This window comes from Rattus norvegicus, chromosome 2, assembly GCF_021556685.1.
Source record: "Rattus norvegicus strain SHRSP/BbbUtx chromosome 2, alternate assembly SHRSP_T2T, whole genome shotgun sequence".
Taxonomy (NCBI): domain Eukaryota; kingdom Metazoa; phylum Chordata; class Mammalia; order Rodentia; family Muridae; genus Rattus; species Rattus norvegicus.
Window position 1 is genome coordinate 191,117,537 of NC_141535.1, and position 24,673 is coordinate 191,142,209.

Here is a 24,673-nt window from a genome sequence, read left to right on the forward strand (position 1 = left end):
CAAACAAACAAACAATTCTCCCCAAACCCAATAGAAGCAGCTTTCCCTACACTGCTAGGCCCAGCGTCAGAGGCCAGCCTACATTGTATGCTGGAAGCCTATTCGCCTTAGTTTTCCTACGAGTCAGGCTGAACCCACTATTTTCTGTTGCCGATCTGAGAGTGCATGAACATTTTCTTTCTTCCTTTCCTGAATTACTGAAGCTCCCAAGCGCATTTGTCTCTCGCCTTGGCATCGGCAGACAAAGCACTGCCAGTGTGGGTCAAAGCCACTTAATTCAGACCCTCAACATGGTCTCTGACCATGGAATCCGGGAGGACCAGCTGAGCCCTGACAGATGACAAAGGTCTTCAGACGGGGAGCCTGGAGAGGCTGCCACATGGTCCCCAGCAGAGACAGGCTCCGGGAGGCCTCCTGCAGGCACTAGGCTTCCTTGACTACAGGCTCCTGGATAAACAAAGGAGGAAGGATGGCCCTGCCAGCTTTGCAGTCTCCGCCCTTCCTATGTGCCCAGAACAGCAGTGGGAAGGTGACCTCAGAGCCTCAGCCAGGAACAAAGTCCCGATCAAATGGAGGAGAAGCTGCCAGGAGCAAGTCAGGTCACAGAAGAGTCAAGTGTCCAGAAAAGGGCAGTGTCCTGAGGCTCGGCTCTTCCTCACTGGGACGTCCCAGAGGCTGTGTGGCAGCCTGTGACCTTTCTGTCCCTCTCTCATTCAACAAGGCTCAGGCCAATATAATCCAACCTGGACACTTCCTGCATCCCGTACTCTATGCAGGGTACTACGGAACCTGACGCAGTAACCAGAAAAAGCCATAAAGATTATCTGGAGAGCAGAAACAGCCAACGCCAACAGAGATGTTGCAAGGACTCCAGCCCAAAGGGGCCATCAGGATTGATGGGTTGGGTGGGAACATCCTTACCAAAGACATAAGTAGGGAGGATAACAGTGAACTGACCTACAATGGCCTTGGACAGGCTGAGAGACACACCCTGGATGCCTGCCCCACCTTGCGCCATAGACTCTGACTGTAAACTTGATGAGGCCAAAGCATTTCGATTCTAAGATGAGATCAGTGCATGGACGTTGGCAAGGGGCCGGGAAGGCCCGGATGCGTCTGAGCAATGTCAGGGCCGGGTGGAACTCAAGAGGCTGATGCTCTCAAAGGATCTTATGTTGGAAGAGTGTTGTATTTTGACGCTCACCATGTTTAATCAAGTTGTAGCTGCTTAGCCTCAACCACTTACTGGACAGCAGCAAATGGATGTGGAAGTTTCCACTGGCTTCCAGACTTTGTGGTGAGCACTGCGTATAAAAACTGAGGCCACAAAACTGAAGCACAAAGTCATTCATTCACTATGTTTAAGGCCGGGCTGCTTCTGAACACAGAACAAATTGGGAATTTAGTTTCTAAGCTGCAGAGCTCCCCTCACAACTGACTGTGAGGTCAAGGGAAGCACAGATCCTCTCCAAACTCCTTTGGAGTCTCCAGAAAGGTGGAAGTGATATGTGACTACAGCAAGCAAACAGGACTTGGGCCTGGGCCTCTAGGTCCCAGAACAGCTCTAGGTGGCTCTAAGGACAGCTGGACTTTGCAGCAGAGGACCTGAGGGCTCAACAGTCTGCCGCTGAGCAATCTCAAGGAAGCAGATCCTGTACAGTCTCACCTTGGGCCAAATCCTTGGCTCTGGAAGGTCTAGATTTGCCGGTCTGGTTTATTGGCAGGCCTGGCTCTCCTGGCTTTCCTGTCGTCTAGTGCAGAGGAACTAGTTCACACACCACCCGGACTTCAGGCAACTCACACTCGGCAGGAGGGGAAAAGGCACACAGACTATGTCTACACCTTTTGGAATGTAAGAGGCTCAACTTACTTGAGGGGATACATCCTAAGGGCTGCACCCATCCCAGGGCAGTAGGACAGGAAAGCAGCAAGAGCTGTCTCTTCAAAGAGGCCAAATATTAAGATCTTGTTCCTAAAATTCAAGGGAGACAAAAGTTCATACATTGCAAATGCAGATTTCTTTCCTGGTGCTGTGTGTCAGGTGGCAGCATGAGCTGTCATCGAGATCTGAGTGGCAGGATGGGGGTGGGGGTGGGGGCAGGGGGTTGAGCGTTCTTCTTGGCTGGCATGGATAGCATTTTGACATTGTAACATCCTTGTACAGACTTGAGATCTGCAGGTGGCGGGGAGAACTTAGAAACAAGCAAGAAAACCCAAACCTAAACTACCCTTCAGGCTTAAAACTTTTACGCTGGGCTCTATTCACAGGTATCCTGACGTGATGCTGCCTTCAGGGTGCAGGCCGGTGGAGATTCCAGGAACTAGGTCATGGATGTCGGGTGCTGAATTTATTCTGAGGGTTTGTGTAAAATTACCAGATCCTTCACAACTTACTTCATTCCCTGCTGGAAGACAGAATTCCTTCTGGTCTTGCAGATGACCAAGTCAGCCCACTGCACTACCACGATACTGACAAAGAAGGCCGTGTGGCAGGTGAACTCCACAATCTTCCTCTGCTCGTAGGTCTGAAAGGTGAAGCAGGCACCTCAGCCCAGGCTCCTCCCCAGCTCGCACAAGTGGCCATGCTGCCGGTCCTCAGGGCTGGAGGAGCACTGGCTTCCATCCCCCCAGTAAACGGTTACTTACCCACTGCTGCCCGTAGCTGTCCTCCACATCATTGATCCAGCGGTCATCCCAGGTCTCTCGGATGCCCAACAGGTGAAAGGGCAGGAAACCGTTCTCAGCCAGAATCACAAAATAAGTGAAGAAGCCTCCCAGGGCCTGGATCATACCTAAGTTGGAAAAACCCTCTGAGTGCTAGACCTGACCCAAGGCACCTTCTCCTCTCTCTCCACACCATCACCTCAGCAGCCCCAGAGAATTCTGGAGCTGGAGACAGAAATAGATGGGTTTCCGGGATCCCCAACTGATGAAGGCACAGGAAGGCTGTCCCTTACATGCTGAGGGATGGGAGGGAGTACATGGAACACACTGGGCTCAAGGCCACTCTGCTCTTTGGGAATAAGATACAAAGGTCTTCCTTTTAAAACACCCCCTCCCCCATTAGCTGCTTCTGTCAGGGCACAAACCCAATAGGAAATCAGTTTTTCTACTATTTAATCTAAAAAATTATAATTTTTTTCTACTTTAAGACTTCCACACACTGCCACTTTGATGACCACCCTTTTTCTCTTGCCATCCAATCCAGCCAGGAAACCCAAGTTTCCCAGGACAGAGTCATCACTCTTTCAAAACTTGGTCTTCCTCAAAGATGTGGGACCTTGCTGCCAAGGGTCAACTAATAAACACTGGTCATAGTTTTTATATACTGCTAACCCATGCCTTCTCTAGCAAGTATTCACAGACCTAACTGCTGGCCAGATCCAATCACACATGGTGGCTTTCACCTGGCTCTCTTGAAGGAGACAGCCATTAAGAAATAGGGGATTTGGATTTCCTATCTACCAGCTCTCCTACTGACTGGTCAGTCTGCTGGAGCAGAAACCAGTGGGAGATGGGGATGGGCGAATAAACCATCATTTGGAGAGGACCCATTGAGCAAACTGTCAAACTGATAGGATTTTATGGTGTCAAATTCTCAATCCCATGAGACAAAGCGATGTGCCCCCCCACCCCCACCCCCACCCCCACACCCAGGGGAAGCGTCTAAGTTGACAAGTGCAGACCCAGGCACTGATATTGCACAGGGCTCTCAGATGGGAAGGTTGCCACCGCTGCCATCACAAAAGCCACCAATCAGGCAGCTGAGGACGTCTTCCATGGCAGACTCCAGTCTGGTCCCCATCTCCCTTTACTGCACACTCAGAACTGAACCCAGAGCCTTACTCTATAGCTGAGCTCTCTCCTCATCCATCACTCTCCAGTCTGAACCCTGCCACAGCTTATCCCACCAGGTCCTTCCTAGCACATGCCCTACACAGGGGCAAGGCTCACCGATCTGTCCATAGGCCATGCTGATCAGACGCTCGTTCACAAGTTTGTCCGTTTTGGGATTTCTGGGCTGCCTCTTCATGATGTCACTTTCAGCCTGTTCATAGGCCAGAGAGATGGCGGGAACCTACGGGAGGCGAGAAGGAACAGAACCTTTTATTATAAAACTCTTGCTCCACTGAGAACCTCTTTTCATATACCAGACTCACGGGTCCCAGGAACAAGACCTGGTAGCAGCCCTCGGGGATATATTACCACTACTTGCACGGTTATGACACTCACGTACCATGTCAGTGCCCAAGTCAATGCAGAGGATGGTCACGGTGCCCAGGGGCAGTGGAATGTTTGCAATAATAAATATCAAGAAGGGGGTGATTTCCGGAATGTTACTTGTTAGGGTGTAAGCAATGGATTTCTTCAAGTTATCAAATATCAGACGACCTAGAAAAGCAAGAATGTTTTTACTGTCGGGGCTTGAAGAAACGGACAGATGAAACGGAGCACAAGCTCGCTAACTGCCCTTTGGGATGAGCTGTTGGTGAGCCTCTTAAAGGTGCTCTCACCTTCTTCTACTCCAGTCACGATGGAGGCAAAGTTGTCATCCAGAAGAATCATGTCAGCAGCTTGCTTGGACACATCTGAGCCAACAATCCCCATGGCAACCCCAATATCTGCCTTTTTCAAAGCTGGAGAGTCATTGACACCATCCCCTGTGACAGCCACGATGGCACCCTGTCCAGAGGAGGAGATGGGTAGGTTAATAAAGCACAGCAATGGTAAAAATTAGGGGAGGGCCTTCTGGCAACCTCCACTTCACTGAAGACAGGAGCACCCATTCTGTTGTTCCACAAGACTCCACTGGGGCTTAGCTCTGGGCTATAGTACAGCTGAATCCTTCTTCCTTCGCCTGGAACTCCCCACCACACAGAGAGCCTGTTCTCTCTAGTTAGGTGCTGCTTTCCCCAGAGCCTGATGCCCCATGGCCATTGTGGCTCACTGACCTGCCGCTGGCAGCCCTCCACAATGATGAGCTTCTGTTGAGGAGAGGTCCTAGCAAAGACAATCTCCGTGTGGTACCGCAAAATGTCATCCAGCTCCTCAGAGGTCATGTCCTTCAAGTCACTGCCATGTACTACACAGGCCTTGGCATCTCTAGAATTGGGACCAAGAAAGTAACAAAGGTCACCTACCCTTTCCACAGCACTTCCACAATAGAACCAAGACCCAAATGACTTCCCTGTCACTTAAGAGCTGGTCCTGTTCAGTATTTATAGATTGTCATATAGATCTCCTCATTCAAGGCTCACAGCCACGGGTGGGAGGCCTGCTTGCCGCTTCCCTCTCCCCAACTCCATCAGACAGACTAACAGACACATTCTTAGAAATGGCAGAGCTGAGAGAAACCCTTTCCTAAACCCAAATTAGGGCAAGAAAGCCCAGACCACACCAGAATGAAAACAAAACATCAGTCTCCACCATATGCTTTTTAATTAATGTGCATGTATGCTCGGGTGTGCATGCATGTGGCTGATGTGTGTATGTAGAAATGCATGCCAAGCCACACATGTGGAGGGCAGAGGACATCTTAGTGGGGTCCTTTCTCTCCTACTTTCAGATGTGTTCCAGGGATCAACCTCAGGTCACCAGGCAAGCACCATTACCGCCCGAACACCTTACCTGCCTTCTATTACCCACGTTCTACTTTGATGAACTTTCCCTTCTTTGTTGCCTGAGCTACCTGAACAATTGTCTTTTCTCCTTTATTTCTTCAGTGTGGAGCTGGAAACCGACCAAGCACGAACAGCCCAGTGGCTAGTGCAGACAATTTATCACCTGACCTCTCCAGTTCCGGGCGCTCTGAACATCCCTAAGCCTCTACTTCCCAGTTCAGCAAGTGGGATTCCCTCCCTGCCTATTACATCATCACAGTAAGAACTCAGAACAGCAAGCACCATGTGGATTAATGTGACCTCTCCCTATGAGCAACAAGGTCACGCTCTCTCTAGTAGTGTGGGAGCACTCCCTACTCCCTTGGTGCAAGCCAAGAAACAAATCAGTCCAGAGCCAGGAAGGGACTATACTTCAGCTTCTTGCCGTACCTGGGGTTCACCTGGTTCACTGGAATGTTGAGGCGGGCAGCAATGTCTTCCACGGTCTCGTTACCTTCTGAGATAATGCCCACCCCCTTGGCAATGGCTTTGGCTGTGATTGGATGGTCTCCTGTGACCATGATGACCTGAAACAGGAAACTGAATGGTAGGCATCAACTCATCAAAAATATAAACACATAAAATATAAACACATATTTCAGAAAAAAACACAGCCCAACGCCATGACTATATCCACAATGCATTATGTTGTATCTCTTTTTACAGAAACATAAAAGTCACATTTTTTTAAAACTATCAGAGTAAGAAGACCTAATATCGGTTGGACTAGGACGCCGTGTATACTGCTGGATAGCACTTCCACACTCATCCGGTTCTGGAGGACGACTATAGATTTTATTTAGAGTATGTGTGTATGAGTTTGTGTCAAGGGGTTGGGGACAGCACACCAAGTGCGGGAGTCCTTGGAGGCATCAGGTCCCCTGGAGTCTGAGCCACAGGTGGTTGTGAGCTGCGTCAGGTGGGTGCCGGGAACCAAACTCAGGTCCCTAACCACGCAGCATGTCCCCAGCCCATGGTTTCTTTTTTTTTTTTTTTAATATTTAGAAAAGTATCCTTTAAAAGAAATAAAGTACTGAAAAGATAATTAATATCAAGCTTCTCAGTGAAGGATCCTCAGGAGCCTGAGGACAGCAGAAGCAGCCTCGGGGGTAAAGGCAGCACAGTACTGAGGCCCTCAGAAAAAGAACAGAGACCGAATCACTGAGAAGCCAGCTCAAAACATGGGGTAGCATGCCATTCACTGCATTTCCAAATTTAAACCTCAACCTTTCAAGAGTATCTGACTCTTCAGGGTTACACCTAAGGCTTAGGAAATGAGAGATGGATAGACACTATTGGGGTGGGGGAAGGGAGGGAGAGGGAGAGGAAGAGGGAGAGGGAGAGGGAGAGGGAGAGGGAGAGGGAGAGGGAGAGGGAGAGGGAGAGGGAGAGGGAGAGGGAGAGGGAGAGGGAGAGGGAGCACTGTATGGACCAGGGCAGTGTTTGGACCAGGAACCACAGCTCTGTGACAAAGCCAAGGAGACAAACAGGCCATACCTTAATCCCAGCGCTGCGGCATTTGCCCACAGCATCGGGGACAGCAGCTCGAGGAGGGTCAATCATGGAGATAAGACCCACGAAGCAGAGGTTATCCACGGGGAAATTGACTTCATCAGTGTCAAACTGGAAGCCTTCGGGAAACTGTTCGTCAGGCAGAAGGAGGTGGCAGAAACCTACAAGGGAGGGCAAGTACCTGTTAGGTTTCCAGTGCCATAGGCTGTGAGGGTCAATTGCAGTCCTTCAAACCATCATGACTGTATGGGCTACATGTTAAATGTCAAAGTTTAGGAATAATACAGAGTCAGTGAGAGAATAAAAATGGCCAGAGGACAGAATTCAGAAAGAATTATCCAGGGTCAAGAATACTCAGTGTGGGGACCATTGGACCACTAGCTTTAGCACCATGCCGTTAGGCTGCTCAGTGTGATGAATTATACATAGGCACCTTATCTGGAAAACTGAGACTTTCTTCCTATCTAGTCATTGTTACTGAGCGCCTGTATGGGCATTCACAGGAGCGTCTCTGAAGACGGACACAGAACAGACATCCTGCTGTGATTGTAACACATGGCTGTCCATTTTAAGACATAAGACATTCAGACTTTGCCTTCAGCACTGTGTGACAGTCCCAAGAAGAGTAGATCCCTCTTACTTGGGGTTGGGAAAAGCAAAAAAGCAAAATGACCTTAGAGAAGACAGTAGTCTTTCTATTGGGCAGACATGTGGGAGAAACTGCCTATAGGTTAGTTTTGTAGGAAAAGGTGTCTGACCCAGAGAACTAGACCAAGTGATTGGTTCTCAAGTACCTTTAGATACCAGGAATAATCAAATAATGGATTTGTATCTACCAATATATAAAATATTGTTAGTGCCAGTTGCCCAAATAAATTTGAACAGAGGGCAAAATAAACTTCTGTGCCAACCTCAGCGGTTGCCCGGTTAGGATACAGTCAGCATCCTGGCTTTCTGGCTTGCTGCTGGTTTTATGAGTGGAGTGGTCACTTCCCAGGGGCCAAGAACAGTCATCTTAGGTATTACTTAGGCACACCAGAAACAAACAGATTTTAATTAAGCTTAAAGACCATGGCCATAACAATGAGGTTAAACAATAAACTGCCACCCCCACCTCCTGCCATATAGAACTGAGTATCGTGAAGCCACAGGTCAGCCAAGCAACAACACTGTTTGCCAATATAACCATTATTTCTCCACACCTCTGCTTTAAACAATGTAATCAGCAGCGTGGCTCCCCTACGTTAAGAGGAACACCCCGAGAACACGGAGATCGCTGTGCTTGACACAGCTGTGCTCAGGAGCCATGGCGGTCACCTGCATACCTAGCACACGCTCTCCAAGGCCCCCCAGCTCTAGGTAGGCATTCTGAAAGGCGTCCTTCAGCTCTTCGTCCAGGGGCTGCTCCTTGCCGTGGAGGAGGATAGAACTGCATCGGTCCAGGATCCTTTCTGGGGCGCCCTTCATCACTAGCAGGTGCTTAGGCTCCGATGCGTTTGGGTTCTTGTGAATGGAGAGCTGTGAAGATCATTCAGACGCAAGCATTAGGAGGCTGCACGAGGCAGCTCAGGGAGGAAGGTCGGCTTTCCTAACCAGTTAGTACCTGCTATAATATAAAGCAAACTAAGAGCTCCTTTCTCACGGTACATGCTGATTTTACAGAAGCAGGCATTTACTGTATGCCTAAGTGAAGACACATCTAACATACACATGCTCACAGAGACAATCATGAACTCCTGGAGAACGCTTGGTACAATCTCCCTCCTCTTCCAGCCCCCAACTCCAAGGTCCCCAACAACATTCTGAGAGAGGTTTCATTTCTCCTACTGATATTCAAATAAAAGGAGACTCCCAAATTTAAAGTCAGACAGAGCTTGGGGAGCCTGACTGCGTGAAGAATGTCTCTTCCTCTAGCACACGCGCCCCAGGGTCCCCCATGCCCCGTGTGAGTGTCCCTGACTGGCACACCTGGTACTTGTTGGTGGAGTTGAAGGGAATCTCCACTATCTTGGTGTACTTCTCCCTCATCTCCATCACGGAGCCACAGCAGACCTCGATGCACTTTAAGAGCGCCGACTCGGAAGCATCTCCCGCTACTGCACGCTGGGAACAGAGACATCGTCTGTTAATGACCTGGGAAGGCTGATTCATACGGCATCGCTGGGAAATAGTAAACTCTGGATGTACTCCAATCTTGTCAGTGGCAGAGAAAAGAGGTGAGAAGTGACCCAGACCAGGCTGTTCACAGTGCCCCAGGCTCCGGGCTAACCTCCTTCCCCATCCATATCAGCTTCAGGTGAAAGGGTGCCTGGAGACATCACCGACTTCCCTACCTACTGGAGTCTGCCTTTACCTTCCCCTGGGCTGCTACAAAGCCTCGCACTCAACACTATTCACAACTCAACACTTGTGGCTGTAAGTATGGGAAAAAACAAAACAAACAAACAAACAAACCAACCAACCTCAAAGATTTCTATATCACTCATTGCCTCAGCCTTTAAAGCGACATGGCTTAGGGCTCAGAGCCAGGCACAAACTGTCAAAGGCTCCATGTATGTGCAATGTGCAAAATCATCTGGGCTTGAAGCCTGTGAGCTGGACGCTCTTCCCAGCCCTGGCAGTAGCATAATCAGGTGGTGTTAAGTCACTGTCCTTGCTTTGGGACACACACCTATGTTTTCTATGATCCACTTACTCACATGACCACACAACGGTTTTGACCTACCAAGCATTTCTCCTGTAAACAACTTTTATACAGGTGAGCATTTTAGACCTCTGACATGTGAGCCTGGACACGAAGGTGAGCAAACAGACTCTCACAAGGACAGCAGCCCTGTGAGAGAGGGGTGGTGGTGATGACCATTTGAAAAGAGGAAAGAGGGGTTGGGGATTTAGCTCAGTGGTAGAGCGCTTGCCTAGCATGCCTAACAAGCACAAGGCCCTGGGTTCGGTCCCCAGCTCTGAAAAAAAGAAAAAAAAAAAGAAAAGAGAAAAGAAAAGAAAAGCCAACTATCAAGCAGAATAAAATTACTTTCAGAAACCTTGACAGGGAGGGAAAATAATGCTATTATTTTCACAGCTTGGCTACCCTTCAAATATCTCTTGATAATTTTTTTCTTTTTCTTTTTTTTTTGGTCAAGAAAGATAGAAAATGCCCACTCTGAGGTAAGGCAAAACATGAGGCAGCCATCTTCAAGTGACTCCCAAGCTAAACAACATCTTTCTTAAACCAACTCCAACCCAACGCCAAGCAAACAGCCTTCAAAGAATAAAGCCCAGCCTCACAAGACAAGCTGCCTCAGTTAGGTCTGAGCTCATTCGCTGATGGCTGGTTTATATAGAGAACTCCCACAGGCCAGCAGCATCACAGAGGACAGTTGGGGCCCGGGAACCTCCCCCAGCACCTGAACATCTGTAACTCGGGGTTCTTCTGAGACTCAGTAGCACTTGAGCAACACAGTAAAACCCCAGCCACCGCAAACTGTGTGAGTATTCCAGGAGGCTGCGACTGCCTTGATCTTATTTTTGCATCATTAGCAAGCAAGCTAAGAGCAAGTAGTAAGATAAGGGAAATAGCTGAGCTATTTTAAGAACATTAATGGCTTAAGAGATTTACTGGAATCTAGTGTATCTGAACATGCGAACACAATTAGAATCAGTAAGGCAGTCTCACTGTCCCCTTGGTTAGGTGCTGTCTGGGGGATGGGGTACAAACTGGTCTACTGAGGCTTTTCACCAAGACTTTCTCAGGTGTGATTTTTTACTTTCTTTTTCTAGTCGTCCTTGATCAGTATGGACTGTGGCCACTGAAATCACTTTGGAGTTCTGGGCAACACAATCTTTGCTATAAGGAGCGAAGTTTCCCACAAAAAATCTCGAGCATTCTGCAATGAAGCTGTTTGTCTACATACAAAAGCAAGGTGCTGTTTGGAAAGAATGATGGCGTTCTTATGTTCTAACCACATCCTTATCCCCATTCCCCACCCCAAACAACCAAATAGGCCAGAGCCCTTCTCAGGGGCAGGCATACCTTAAGGATAGGCAGGTTTTCTTGGTTAGCCTGAAACACTGCCCTGTTACAGAGACCAGCAATTCTGGACAGAGCGAACCAGGTGGCTGACGTCTTGTCAAAGGAGACCCCTGATGGAAGGAAGCAAGAACACATGACAGAAACACGATGTGTTGGCTTTTTAAAAATTAATTTATATGTGTGTGCTCTCTGTGTGTGCGGGCACACTCTCGTGAATTTATGTGGGTCACATGCATGCAGGTGCTCAGAGAGACAAGAAGGCCATTGATTCCCCAGTGACTCGAGTTACAGGCACTTGTGAGCTGCCTGCCAGGCTCTAGGAATCAAACCCAGGTCCTCTATAAGATAAACTGCTAAACCATCTCTCTGGCCCTAATATTTGTTCACTTTGAAGACTGTGCCAAGTTATCAGTTCTGTTAAAGCCCCATAAAAATCTGAAATGATACATCCCACCTCCTAATTAAAGACATTAGCGTCTAGTAGTTCCTACTCGTGGGCACAGGGCAAATTAATTGTTCTACCTTCTCCCTCTCTCCATCCAACAATAACTATTAAACCAAAAACCAGAACAGTGTCATGGGCTTAGAAAGAAGCAAGTAGGAGGGCAGGAGGGCCCAGAGAGTGAAGGCTGGCATGATGACCTGAGACCTACACGTCAGGAGAGAACAGACTCCTGTAAGCTGTCCTCTGACCTCCATGTGTGTGTAATGGCATGCCCGCACCCACAGATACACAAAATAAATAGGCCAAGGTGAGAAGGAGCTCCGGCGTTAGGTGGGCTCCAGTCTTACCACTCTGATTCTCTGTGGTGTCAGCTTCATGGATTTGATTGTCAAACCACATGTGAGCCACTGTCATCCGGTTCTGAGTCAGAGTTCCAGTCTTGTCGGAGCAGATGGTGGATGTGGACCCCAAGGTCTCCACAGCTTCCAGGTTCTTCACCAGGCAGTTCTTCCTCGCCATGCGCTTGGCAGTGAGCGTCAGACATACCTGCAGACATGGCAGGCAAGACGGGGACATCACCCATCCAGGCGGGAGCACACGAACTCCACTACATCTCAATATAGAAGACATCTGCTTAACATGCAATTTCTTCAACCTTCTCCCGGAGTCATGATGTCATGAAGATGGCAGGGACTTCCTCCCATTTCCAATAAACAATGTGATAAAAAAACGTAACAAAACAGAACTTATCAAGCCTATCCTCCGTACTGACCTCCACGTCACTATTTTCCATTGCCCTGAGCTGGATTACATAACTTAAAAACATGATATGCTTTGGGGCTTCTATAAACCTGTGCTAATGTTTTCTCTGTCAAAGTTTACCATGTGATGTGGAACCAAAGACCGCACAGACATAAATAAAGAACATAAATATAGAAGTTGGCATCTCCCTGTCAGAGGCTCTTGGCTGAGCCCTGCACCCACACAAGCTGATCTGAGCGATGGCAACTGCTGCTGTCCCAGGCATCTTACCGTGACGGTGGCCAGCAAACCTTCCGGCACGTTGGCTACGATGATACCAATGAGGAAGATGACAGCCTCGAGCCAGGTGTACTCAAGGATCAGAGAGAGAATGAAGAAAGACACCCCCAGGAACACGGCCACACCCGTGATGAGGTGGATGAAGTGCTCGATTTCTTCAGCAATGGGGGTCTGGCCGCCTTCCAGCCCAGAAGCAAGGGTGGCGATCCTGCCCATCACGGTGCGATCCCCAGTGTACACAACGATGCCACGTGCAGTTCCTTGAGAAAAGGAGTGTGGGAACTGTGTTAGCCAGAGGCCAGAGAATGTGCTTGGTTTCAAAGAGTACACGCATGTAGATTCTTGTCGTTTATTTAAGCAGAATCAGCTCTCTGGGTAACTTGCTGCCTGTTTTAAAGCAGCAATCCAGTGATGGGATTGGTACACACTGCCAGGAGAGCAGAAGCCACACTGGCCTATTGCTACCAGCACAGAGCACTGTGAGGATGAAAGGAAAACTTCCTGGACTTTCCTGGCAGCAGGTAAAGCCTCTCTGCTCTGTGCTGAGAAAAGCTGTCAGGATAAAGCCAATGAAATGAAGAACTGTGCCCCCCTCCTTCTGTTAACACCCACAATACTACTAAGACATGCCAAAGAGTGCCTTAAATAGCCCACCTTCAACACAGTTGGTTGAGAAGAAGGCAATGTTCCTTGTCTCCAAGGGGTTCTCGTTTGTGAAATCCGGGGACCGAGTCTGGGGTTCTGATTCACCAGTGAGTGAGGAGTTATCCACCTGTGTGTGAGGAAAATAGTACCAGGTGATTCCCCAGTCTCACCGTGGGCTGCTGTGCCCATGTCTACCGAGCCAACCTAGCCAAGAGAGGTCTCCTGCTTTGCCTACCTTGCAGCCATTTGCAGATATGATTCTGAGATCAGCAGGGATTCGGTCTCCGCCCTTCACCTCCACCAGATCACCAACGACGACATCCTCTGCGTTGATGCTCATCTTCTCTCCATTTCGAATCACGAGGGCTTGCTTCAGAGGGGAAGACGGTTGACACCGTTAGATGGAGCCCAACAAAGCAAGGGTAAAGCTCAAGAAGAAAACCAAGTTACAAATGCACTCATCCCCGGGGCTGCAGCAAAGAGCACCCTCATATTTACACAAAACACTGCAGCTCAACAGTTACCCAGAGCTCCTCCCACTCGGCACTGCCCTTGTTCTTTTTTTTTTTTCTTTTCTATTTTCGGAGCTGGAGACCGAACCCAGGGCCTTGTGCTTACTAGGCAAGCGCCCTTCCACTGAGCCAAATCCCCAACCACTGCCCTTGTTCTGAGACCTCTTAGGCAACACCGCTTAATACCTGGACTATCTTAATGTCACACTAATTTATGGTGTGAGAGCTGTCAATCTCCCAAAAGGGAAGGATAAAGCCTTGGGTACCTGAGGGACCATGTTCTTGAAGGATTCCATGATCTTGGAGCTTTTTGCTTCTTGATAATAGGAGAAACAGCCAGTTATGATGACGACAGCAGACAGCACGACCCCGAGGTACAGCTAGAAGGAAGCAGACAGGTTAGAGCCAAATGGAATAGTCAGGTATCTCAGACTGGATAAAAAACACGTCTGGAGGGGTCACGGCTTCAGAGACAGGGAGCTCATGTCTTCACATTTATCTCTCTAGAGCCTGCAGGCAGGAGGGTCAGACAGAGACAGAATCCGCTACAGATCCCTGGCCACTAACTTTTTTTTTTTTTCCAGAGCTGAGGACCGAACCCAGGGCCTTGCACTTGCTAGGCAAGCGCTCTACCACTGAGCTAAATCCCCAACCCTGGCCACTAACTTAATGGTCTTTTCCAAATATCCTTGGTGAGTATATTTCCCCTGCTTCATGAAAACAATGGTATCTTTCCAAGAACTCCTACAGAACAGACTTTTCTAGGCAAGTCCAGTACACATCGACTATTGGGAGCCAGAGCCAGGCTAAGACCAGAGCAAAGCCACTAGCACCATCAGGCAGACCTGCTGTAGGAGGACCCAGAGTGGGAGAGGAAGGGAAGACCACACAGGTCTAGGAGGCGATGGCGCTACCGTGACTACACAACTCACATCATCATTTGGTGGTTCCTCTTCTGTAGCACTTCGGATGCCATAAGCCAAGAAACAAAGAATGGCTCCAATCCACAGTAACATGGAGAAGCCACCGAACAGCTGCCGACAGAATTTGACCCACTCGGGAGTAGTGGGAGGGGGCGTGAGGGCGTTGGGGCCATCCCGAGCCAGGATCTCAGCGGCCCTTGCGGGTGTTAGGCCCTGAGGAGTAGAGAGGTGTACATCAGACAGAGCACACCAGCATCAGCTACCACACTCTTCCAACAAGAAATCCACGGAAGAAACAGGCTCTCGGCTGCAGAGCCAGGTGAAGCCTGGCTAACTCCCCCAAAATAAGCAGGAAATTCCAAAAGACAAACAAACCCCATTCCCCTAGGAACCCAAAATACCCTAAGACCTCATTTAAAACTCCTTTTAAAAGGAAATATGGAAAATCTGAATCAGGTTGATTTTTTTCCCCCTAAGTTTTATACCGAAAAGATCTCGATATTAACTAACTGGTTTGGCTTTGCGAGTTAGGAGCTCTGACAGTTTTCTGTACACTGTCTCTATAAGGGGAAGGAGGGACATCTAAACACAGGAGGGCAGGAAAATTGTTCTGCAGGAATCCAAGTCTCACTGAGTTAACAGCCAAGTTGTAAGTACAGAACTCCATTCTCACAATGGTAATGAAAACACTGGTCTGGCAGGGCAGGGCTCACCCGCACACATAGTTCAGCTAACTCCTGGGAAACCTGTCAGTTTAACAGTGCTCACTGGAAAGGGCACTGCACAGCAGTCTGCATGGTCTAATGGGCCTTAAAACCTGTCTCAGTGGCAGACACAAGACTCACATTAAGAGGAGAGAACAGGATTACTTTTGTACTGCTGAAATATCAGGTTAAAAAGAGACAGAACTCATTTCAGTCTAAAGTATGCTTCCGTGGACTCAGTGTCTGTTATTTTTAACATTGCTGCTGCCTAGTAAGTGAGGAAAGAAGAAATAGCTTGAGAGAAAAACCAGTGGACTACTCAGCCTCCTCACCTGGTTCATGTGCCTGCTGCAGAACCCACTGTCAGCTCAGTAAAACAACGACCTAACATGGGCCCCAGCCACACTCCAAGCACTGGGTCGGGGCCTTTAACTAGCCTGCCTAATTTAATGATCATCTCTTACAGGCTATTAACCCCAGTTTACAAAGTAAGGGGCCCACAGTGTCTGAGTTGACTGACTTGGAGTCCCAGAGAGCCCGCTGACCTAAGAATCTAATAAGAACAAAGAATAATGGGTGAAATGATTTGAGAAGGCAGCCTGGCCCACGGCGAGCAGAGAGGCTGAGTAGAACCCTTTTGGTGGTAGGAAACTTAGAGATACAAAACACATCTGGGGGGAAGGTGTGTTTTGAGGTTTGTACACAGGTTGTCCCACAGGGTAACAAAGTTCTGACACACCACCAGGAACCAGGCTGAGAAAGGCACAAGACACTAACTGCTAAAACCCCAGCTAGCTGCTGCGTGTCTCTCAGTTTTGCAAACACAGACAAATAAAGTGAAGGAGCCTGGCTTTGGAACCTGCTTCAAAACCTGGCGTTCTAGAAAACAGAGAAACTAATGTCCACTCCAACAAGGTTTCAGGGAAGAAATGGCTACAGACAAGCCCAAGTTCTGTACATGTCACACAGCCAATGGTGGCTGTCATACAATACTCCGACTAAGGTCAGACCTGTAAGATGGGACAAAATACCACAGGGAAAACTATGATTTGATACAGCAGGCTTCTAATGAGTACCTACTCGGCTCAAATCTGTTCCGTATTTACGATGGAGTTCATCCAGGCTGAGTTTATGGTCGTCCTAAGGGAAACCAGGAAAAAAAAAAGAATTATACACCCTGAAATCAAAAGGGAAAAAAAGCATCCACACTACTCATCCCTCATCAGCTCAGCACCGAAACTTTCTTCCCACAGCTGCCTAGGCTACGCATCAACCTCATGACTGTCTCCTGAGAGAGCTTCCTCAGGGGGAGCCGATGCTGGGTGACAGAGGTCCAGTATCACTTGCTGAACTGAGTCAGAGAAATCCAACAGCTCTTGGATATCTAGGACAGTAGCTCTCAACCTTCCTAATGGTGTGACCCTTTAATCTGGTTCTTCATGTTGTGGTGGCTCCCAGCCATTAAGTTTTTCCATTGCGACTTCACAACTGTAATTTTGCTATTATGAATCGTAATGTCCATCTCTGATAAGCAACCCCTGTGAAAGGATTGTTCGACCCCAAAATGGATTGCAACCGGCAGGTTGGGAACCGCTTGTCTAGATAGGGCCACTTCATTTGTCCAGGTTGGCTATAGATGGGTTAAGTCCCTGAGGCCTCCTTAAAGACCGCTGTAGTATCAGCATCCTTCAGACTGTGGTACCAAGAACACTTGCATTGCTCATGGAGGGGAGACAAAGACCTTGTTTAACCCTTTAATAGCTTTCAGAATGAAGACTCTTCAACATCAACCCTGTCAGTTCTCTGCCCTAGGTAGGGTGCAGAAGCACACACTCACAGGGTAAGGTGCAGTTAATTAAGAAAAACCACCCAACCGATTTTCCTCCCAGTACTCACCATAGACACTTCCTTCTTGAGTTCGTCCATGTCCCTTTCCTTCTTCGCCTTCTTGCTCTTCTTGTCCCCATGTTCTGATACAGCTGCGGGCTCATACTTGTCTCGTCCAACCTACAGATGGGAGAAGGGAGAAGGGAGAAGGGAGAGAGAGAGAGAGGGTGAGCTCTGTGCAGCACCTGGGAACTCAAGGTTGTGGTGTGTGTGTGTGTGTGTGTGTGTGTGTGTGTGTGTGTGTATGTGTGTTGGAGGGATGGAAGCTACCACTGGGTTAACATTCAGCACAACACAACCTAGGAGCTTACACTGTGCTGTACCTAACAAATCCATCCATGAGGGATTACAGCCACCACCGCTAAAGGCATTTGTGTATTAAGAACAATGGGGAAGTTGTAACAGGCTTCAAACAGCCTCGCTAGGGCAACAGGCACTTGGAGTAAACAGTGGCTATAATGTTAAAATCCCTACTTTGCAGTCTTCTGCCTTGCCCACTGAAGGAATGAAACCATGTTTCCATTAGTAATCCAGTGCCTAAGTTTGCATGGTGAATCAAACAGACAAGACGCTAAAGTCCTGCACCCTACTAGCCACCAGTTAAAGCGGTTCAAGGGAAGTCACCAACTCCTAAGGACAACGTAAGGACGTAACTCAGTCAGCATTTCTGAAGATTTAATGATACATCTGAGTGCCAGTCACTCTGACATGATTAAGTTCTTTTCTCTGTAAAGCCACTAGGCACAGTTTAAACACCATTAATGTTCACATAAAGTTACTAATTACATTTCATTTTTTTCAGAGTGAAACGAAACATCTAAAAGTCCCTAAGAAATTTTAAATAAGCCACAAAAAAACAAAAAAAGAAGGAAAGAAAATGAAAGAAAGGGAGTCTCCACCCCATTCTGTAACCTAAAATAAAATCTCCCAAAATGAAAGGCCCTGGAAATGTTTTGACACAAGCAGGATGCAGAAAAAGCGTGTGAGTTATCGCATAATTCACAGGATCCACCTACGCCTCTCAAAACTGGAAGGATTTTTGGAGAAAATGTTGATTCTATAGTTTAAATTTAGATCCTTCTACTCCCTCACATGTTGAAGTGCTTGAGCCGATGTGTATGAAACCAGGACTTGGTACTCTAAAGTCAGTCCGTGGAGAGGGCTGCAGGCCACTTCCCAGGGAGGGGCTGGGGTGGGCAGAGGCTGACGCCTTACAATGAAATGAGTGCTTGGTGATGCTGCTGCTATTATTCCGTGGGTCTCTCTCCTAACGTAAGTGGTACATTAACAGCTACTCAAGCTACATCTGGGAACTCTCCCCTCTACATTTGGTTTTGTTGTCCCAAATGAAAATAAAACTCAAAAACATGTATTTCAGTCACTTCTAGTTAGTAAGTAGCAAATAAAACACAACATTCACTTGATTTTAGAAAGCTTCAAAGAGAAAGCCTACTCCGATGAGTGGGTGTTGGAGAAGTGGGTATTTGTGACGCTATTCAACACCGTGTGACTTGACAAGTGACTTTCCTTGAGAGCAGGGCACTTGAATCTTCTTCATCTTATCTGCAGAGTGGAGGACAGTCAACATTCCTAACATTCTCTCCCTCTGCTATGGAGTCAGTGCAGCTCCAAGTGCCTCTCCGAGTGGAGATCTGTGCTGGAGTTAACACATGCACGAAAGACGCTGCTACATGCACTGAATAAAAAGCAAACTAGAGGGCTCTGACCAGAGGTGGGCGCATTTCTCTACATATCTGACAGGAAAGCACAATGATGTAAAGCCACGACATAGATGTCGACTCAGGGCTCCTTCACATAGGTGGCCAGATTAAACTGACTTTTCTTTTTCAAGACAGGATTTCTCTGTGTAACAAGCCCTAACTGTCCTGGACTCGCTATGTGAACTAGTCTGGCATCTGCCTCCCAAGTGCTAGGATCAAAGGCGTGCACCACCATGCCCAGCTTAAACAGATTTTTTAAAAAAGAAATCACCCTATACGTTTTCAAGCAAGTTCAGTTTCAAGGAAATACACTTTCATGAGGAGCAGTGTTAGAATCCCCCAGCCTCACTGTCTGCGTGCTTCAGTTATTCTCAGACTTCTCACATTTTCCAAAAGGGAGAAGAGAAATATTGGCATAGGCCAACCCTCCCTGGACACCTTCCAAAGTTTTATCAGCCATCACAAAGGCAGTGTGCAGCCTGTACCGTCCCAGCCATTGAGAGTAAGGTTGAGGCATCTACATTTCCTAAGAGCCAAACCCCTTTATAAATTCATGCTATGTAAGGTACTTTAAATGGGGGCATCTGTAAAGGAACATGAATAGTATTAACATGTAAAATCATTTCTTCAAAAATCTTAATTTTTCCAGTAGGCAATGTTTGTTTAAAAGAACGAGGAAGCTTATCCGATCAGTTCTTGCCCACAAGTAAAACAATAATTTAATGTTAGTTCTTCCTGGTGCGGATCAAGAGATCCTTAGGTTCCTATGGGCACTAAGGACTATAATTTCAAAGCTGAAAAAGTATGAGTTTGTGGTGTGGGGTAAGACAACATTTTCCTTATTTCTTTTAAAAACAAAGGTCACAGCAGGAAGTGGTGCGGTGTTCTTCCTCGGACTCCATTGACCTCCCTGCTTGTTTGGGCACCAGGCACAGAACTTCTCCTTTCTCAGTTAGAAAAGGAGACTCCTTCTTCACTCAGCCCCACAGAGCAGGAGTGACTGTGACTCCAGCGACTCCCTTTGAGTGTTTTTGAGCTTATCTGGAAGGGACATTCAACAGGCTGTGCCATCCTCAAAGGGGCAGCTGGTGAAAGGGGAGTCAGCTAGGTTATTAATTTTTTCCATTCTAAGTTAAGAACTAGGAAGTTATAGCAAGGCATTGTTTACTCCATGTGACACTTCAAGGCTGGGTGTGTGTCATTATTTTAACCTATGTGTCCTCTGGATTCCACCTTCCCAGATTCCCAAAGCTACTGTGTGCTTTGGACCTGAGGAAGACACGCTGAGGGAGGGGGGGATAGGGGGGGAAGGAGGAGAAAATCCTGGACGGGAAGAACAAAGGACAAAATAGATGTATATATAAGACTTCATGCTGGCCCTCACAATAAGGGAACAAGAAATCCCCGTGACCTTTTGGAGTGGAAAACAATCCTTCCTCTTCTTCAGTTAATTCATCACTTATAGGAGAAAATGTGTTTGGGGAAGGTAGAAGACAGCTACAAATTTACCAATTACAGTAACAGTGAGGATCACACACCCACACAGCTCACACATACAACTCACAAAGTCACACACATACTCACACACACAATTTGACACACACACACACACACACACACACACACACACACACACACACACACACACACACTGCAGTGAGACTTAAATAGAGATCTTCCTCCCCAGTGGACTGCCACTTGAGGCCTACAGAGGCACTAGCACTGCCTCTGCTATGTGACCCCCAGAGCACATAGCACTAGCACCCAGGGGTATCTTCTAAGGCTTCCACTCACCAGCAACACCTCTGGTTCTACAGTCAGAGAACTCGGGAGGCCCTTTCCAGACTTCTGAAATCCCTTCTGAATTGCCTAAAGGTGGAAGCCTAAGATCCCCACTCACTTTAGCCAGGTCAGTGGATGGCACTTTTAATTCTGGCCTACGTCATTACTCTACACTGTCACTTGCCAGCTCCATGTCCTTGAACAGTCAGCCTTAGACACCTGCTCTGTCATAACTATTAACTTACCTAATGCATTCTGATAGTTTGGTTAGTAGAATCTAAAAACAGAACACCTAACAAAACTAAACAATCCCCCACATTGTTTCCAGAACCCAGAACAGAAGCTTTTGACTAGCGAGAGAGGCTACAAACACAAAGTAACTGCTCCAGTGTTGCCAATTCACAGCTGGCCAAGAGGGCTAGGGAGACGGCACCTTCAAACTCAATTTAGCAAACTCCAATTTGGCAGGGAAGTCAGACACAGCCTGATTCAGCAACAAAAGGCTCTGCCTAATTTTGGCCAACTGTTAGTATAAAGTGGGGGAGTATCCCCCAATTTTCCTGGTTCTCTTATCAAAACCTCAAGCTCAGCTCTGTCTATAAAGGTCTTCTGCCCAGCGCTGTACAAAGGTCTCTGTGATAACCCAGTCACTACTCACATTACTGCCATTCCTTGCTTCCTATAGAGGTAGCTTTCAGAGACATGTTAAAGAAAGTATCAATCTGTCCTACATTTCCAACCATCCTGAGTCTAAATGGCTTAGTATAGGTTCATCTTCTCTAGGTAGGGACCTAAGGGCTGTACCAAAGCCTGGGCTAGGTAAGAATTGGTAAATGGAAGACAAGGGATAGACAGTTATGGTCCTTTAGCTGTTCTCCAGCCCACAGTGACCCTTTGGAATAGAATTTCTCTGCAGAGGAGGTAACCAAGGGGCACCCCCATCCCATGCCGTGGGTTCCTCCTCTCACACCTGAAGACAACATGCTGAGAAATGAACTCTTACAGAGCCAGAGCCCTGTGAACCCACTTCTGTATCTAAACCTGGGCTGTGTTCATCAGCCACAGGGATGAGATCAGCCACAGCTCTAGCCACTGGGTTCCCTCATCCCACGGGAACATCACCAAACATGCCTCCCCACTGAATTCTCAAACAACCCTGCCAGTCCACCTTTCCACAGAACATACCATGACCATTTGAAAAAAATAAAAAATCCTAAAGTATGTGAAGAGTCACTGTGTTTTAGATCTTCCTCTTAAAATGCATTTTGTTCTTGTACTTACTAAAAAGCACCAGCCCCATGGACATTTGACCTCTCCAAGAGGCCTGAATGAATCAAAAATGTTCTGCTTGCGCCTCACCACCTGCCACCTGTCCTCCCTCATAAGCCCCCTTGCTTGCCCCATCACTTGTTTGAGAGGAATAGCTTAAAAAAGCAGAGCCGCCGTCAGTTTCCAGGAGACCACTCTTTAACAGGTGGTTAGGAGCCTGGGAAGCAAGCGGACTGCTGGGCCGGAAGTGGGCAAAGGTGCTTACTGGCTTCAGAAGCGCAGCTTGGTGCCATGGAAGCACGACAGGGAGCATGCAAACAGAGAGGCTGCGCACCCCAACTGCCCCAAGGCTCTGAATAACATCAGGAGAACAGACTGGAAAGATAAACACCGGGGCCCAGGGATGACAAAATGTTACAGTGATTACTAGTCCTCAAATAATGAAGGCCCCAAAGATAGAGCCAGAGCCACCATCAATCAACCTTTCAAATTACCGGCAGACAATGCTGTTAGCAGATAGCTGTTACTAAATGGGGTTTGAGTAAAACCCGCTAAGAGACAATGCCCAGATGCATTTCATTGTAAAGTCACAAAGCAACTAGAGGATGAGGTCTATTGGACTAAAAACAACAACAACAACAACAACAACACCAACACCTTTGGCTCAGGACCCAAATGAAACCAAATCAGGGTTAAAGTGTGTGTGTGTGTGTGTGTTTCCTCTTTTCTAATTCACAGAACCTGTTACCCCAAACATCCAACAAATACATGTTAAGAACGTCTTACGGATTTCTCACACCAGATTTCAGCACAGCTAATGAGGTGAGTCATATGCAGAGAACACTCGCTCTGACTCCAGCCAAAGAACATACTTCCTCTCGCACTCTCAATTCAAGGCAAAGTGAGAATGTTCAGACACAACTAGGCTCCTTAGTCCCCGCCCCAAATATACATATAAATGCCGGAGTGTTTAAAGATGTCACATTGTAACATTCCCTTTACCTCATATTAGTACCCCCTAGCCATATTCTCAGAGTAGTCTAGAATTAGACAGGGCTGGAGAAACAATCCGCCCAGTGCTTTGTTATCCAAACCCAGCCACTCTGATTACTGTGAGCCCATCTGATCTGACACTCGGATTTCTTCTTCAGGCCTGCTGGCTGGCAGGGGGCCCTGGGCATCAGTGTTTCTAGCTGAGAAACCACTCTCTCTTCCTATGACACTTTCAAGAAGTTAAAGATGACCACCGCTCATGGTGAAAGTCTTCCCTTGAAACGTGAATGCTGATGGGATGTCTAAGATGCTGCCGACTGGATTTGCTTGTTGGGCAGTGATAGAGTGCCCAGTCATACCAATGTACCCTGGAGGAGCAGTTAACAGCATTTCTCATTTCCTCCTATCTTTAATATTTCTCAGGGGAAAGGAAAATTGTTCCATAGCTTTGAAAGGGCCTGGGATTGAAGAATAGCAGTTTATGAAGGTCTGTTTGTCCCATGACTTAGTAAGCCCCAGCAGTAACATACTGCTATGGCACACTCTCCACACAGCACAAAGATGACTCCATTTGATCCTCAGGGTGAGGACTCTACAGCTGGCCAGACCAGAAACCAGAGCTTCGAGGCTTTGCTTTTTCGAAAAAATTGTTTGTCTTCCCCATGAAGTAAAAACTTAACTTAGTTCTTCATACAAAGTCCTTCAGGGCTCTTTGGTTAATGGTTCCCTCTCATTATTGAGGTACTCCTAAAAGAACAGTCTGTTGAGAAGAGAAAGACACTTCTCTGTGCACTTGTTGCTAAGAAATCCTTAGGCGTTGGTTTTGAAGAGTGCAGGGATGGACCAGTGTGAGTGCCAAGTCTCTGTCTTGACACTGGGCCTGCTCTTTAGTCTTAAATGTGATTTTAAGTTTTAGCTCTCATCTGGATAAACGCCCTACTAGATCTTTCTAAAGCTTCTTTGGGTGGGGTGGGGGGTGTTTTCTATCATCTTGGGTTTATAAAGAGCAGCCTCCCATTTCTTACTCTTCACCCCAAGGTGAGTCACCATTGTTACAAACTTGCCAACAGAGAACGCTACAAATTAACAGACAGACAGCAGCCAAGAACATACAGCCTTATAATTGGGGGGTGGTGGTGGAGGTGGGGAGTGGGGCAGAGAACCTTCCAGGCAGGGAACTGTTTCACTCTTACACTGTATGACTGGCAGAGAAAAGGTGGAAACAACCTACTCTTCTGTTTTCCGGGACTTCCAGGACCAGCCCCAGTGTGTCCTTTAAGTGCCTTACTTGTTCCTATCCAGGCTGAGCGGCTCTCCATTGGGAAGACTCTGCCTCACCGTGTTGTGAGTCTAAAGTACTAGCTTTATAGCAGCCAGTGGGCATTTACTCACACTTTCGAGTTTAGCTCCAAAAGGGCGGCTGATAATGTTACCCTACAACCAAGATTCCTGCTGACAAGAGTACCTTGTGTCACCTCCACTAGAGCCTCTTTCCCTGCCTGGTCTTTAAATCACTACCCATAAGCTAGGATTTCTTTTCTCAGCATCT

At 47.6% G+C, this 24,673-nt stretch overlaps 1 protein-coding gene and 1 long non-coding RNA gene across 2 annotated transcripts in view; one reads left to right on the forward strand and one right to left on the reverse strand.

Annotated features, from left to right (window-relative positions):
- Atp1a1 (ATPase Na+/K+ transporting subunit alpha 1) overlaps window positions 1-24,673 on the reverse strand; it is a 28,132-nt gene that overhangs the window by 968 nt on the left and 2,491 nt on the right. Inside the window, 20 exon segments of the mRNA NM_012504.1 lie at window positions 1,871-1,972; window positions 2,395-2,525; window positions 2,647-2,792; window positions 3,955-4,078; window positions 4,238-4,392; window positions 4,515-4,683; window positions 4,953-5,103; window positions 6,051-6,187; window positions 7,158-7,333; window positions 8,498-8,690; window positions 9,141-9,275; window positions 11,203-11,312; window positions 11,995-12,193; window positions 12,680-12,948; window positions 13,343-13,460; window positions 13,569-13,703; window positions 14,112-14,225; window positions 14,778-14,981; window positions 16,553-16,612; window positions 17,369-17,479. Coding sequence (NP_036636.1) covers window positions 1,871-1,972; window positions 2,395-2,525; window positions 2,647-2,792; window positions 3,955-4,078; window positions 4,238-4,392; window positions 4,515-4,683; window positions 4,953-5,103; window positions 6,051-6,187; window positions 7,158-7,333; window positions 8,498-8,690; window positions 9,141-9,275; window positions 11,203-11,312; window positions 11,995-12,193; window positions 12,680-12,948; window positions 13,343-13,460; window positions 13,569-13,703; window positions 14,112-14,225; window positions 14,778-14,981; window positions 16,553-16,612; window positions 17,369-17,479 — 2,939 coding nt within the window.
- Window positions 6,462-8,606, forward strand: LOC148006733 (uncharacterized). Its single transcript, XR_015672380.1, has 2 exons — window positions 6,462-6,960; window positions 7,011-8,606. It is a non-coding gene; the product is annotated as an uncharacterized LOC148006733 (long non-coding RNA).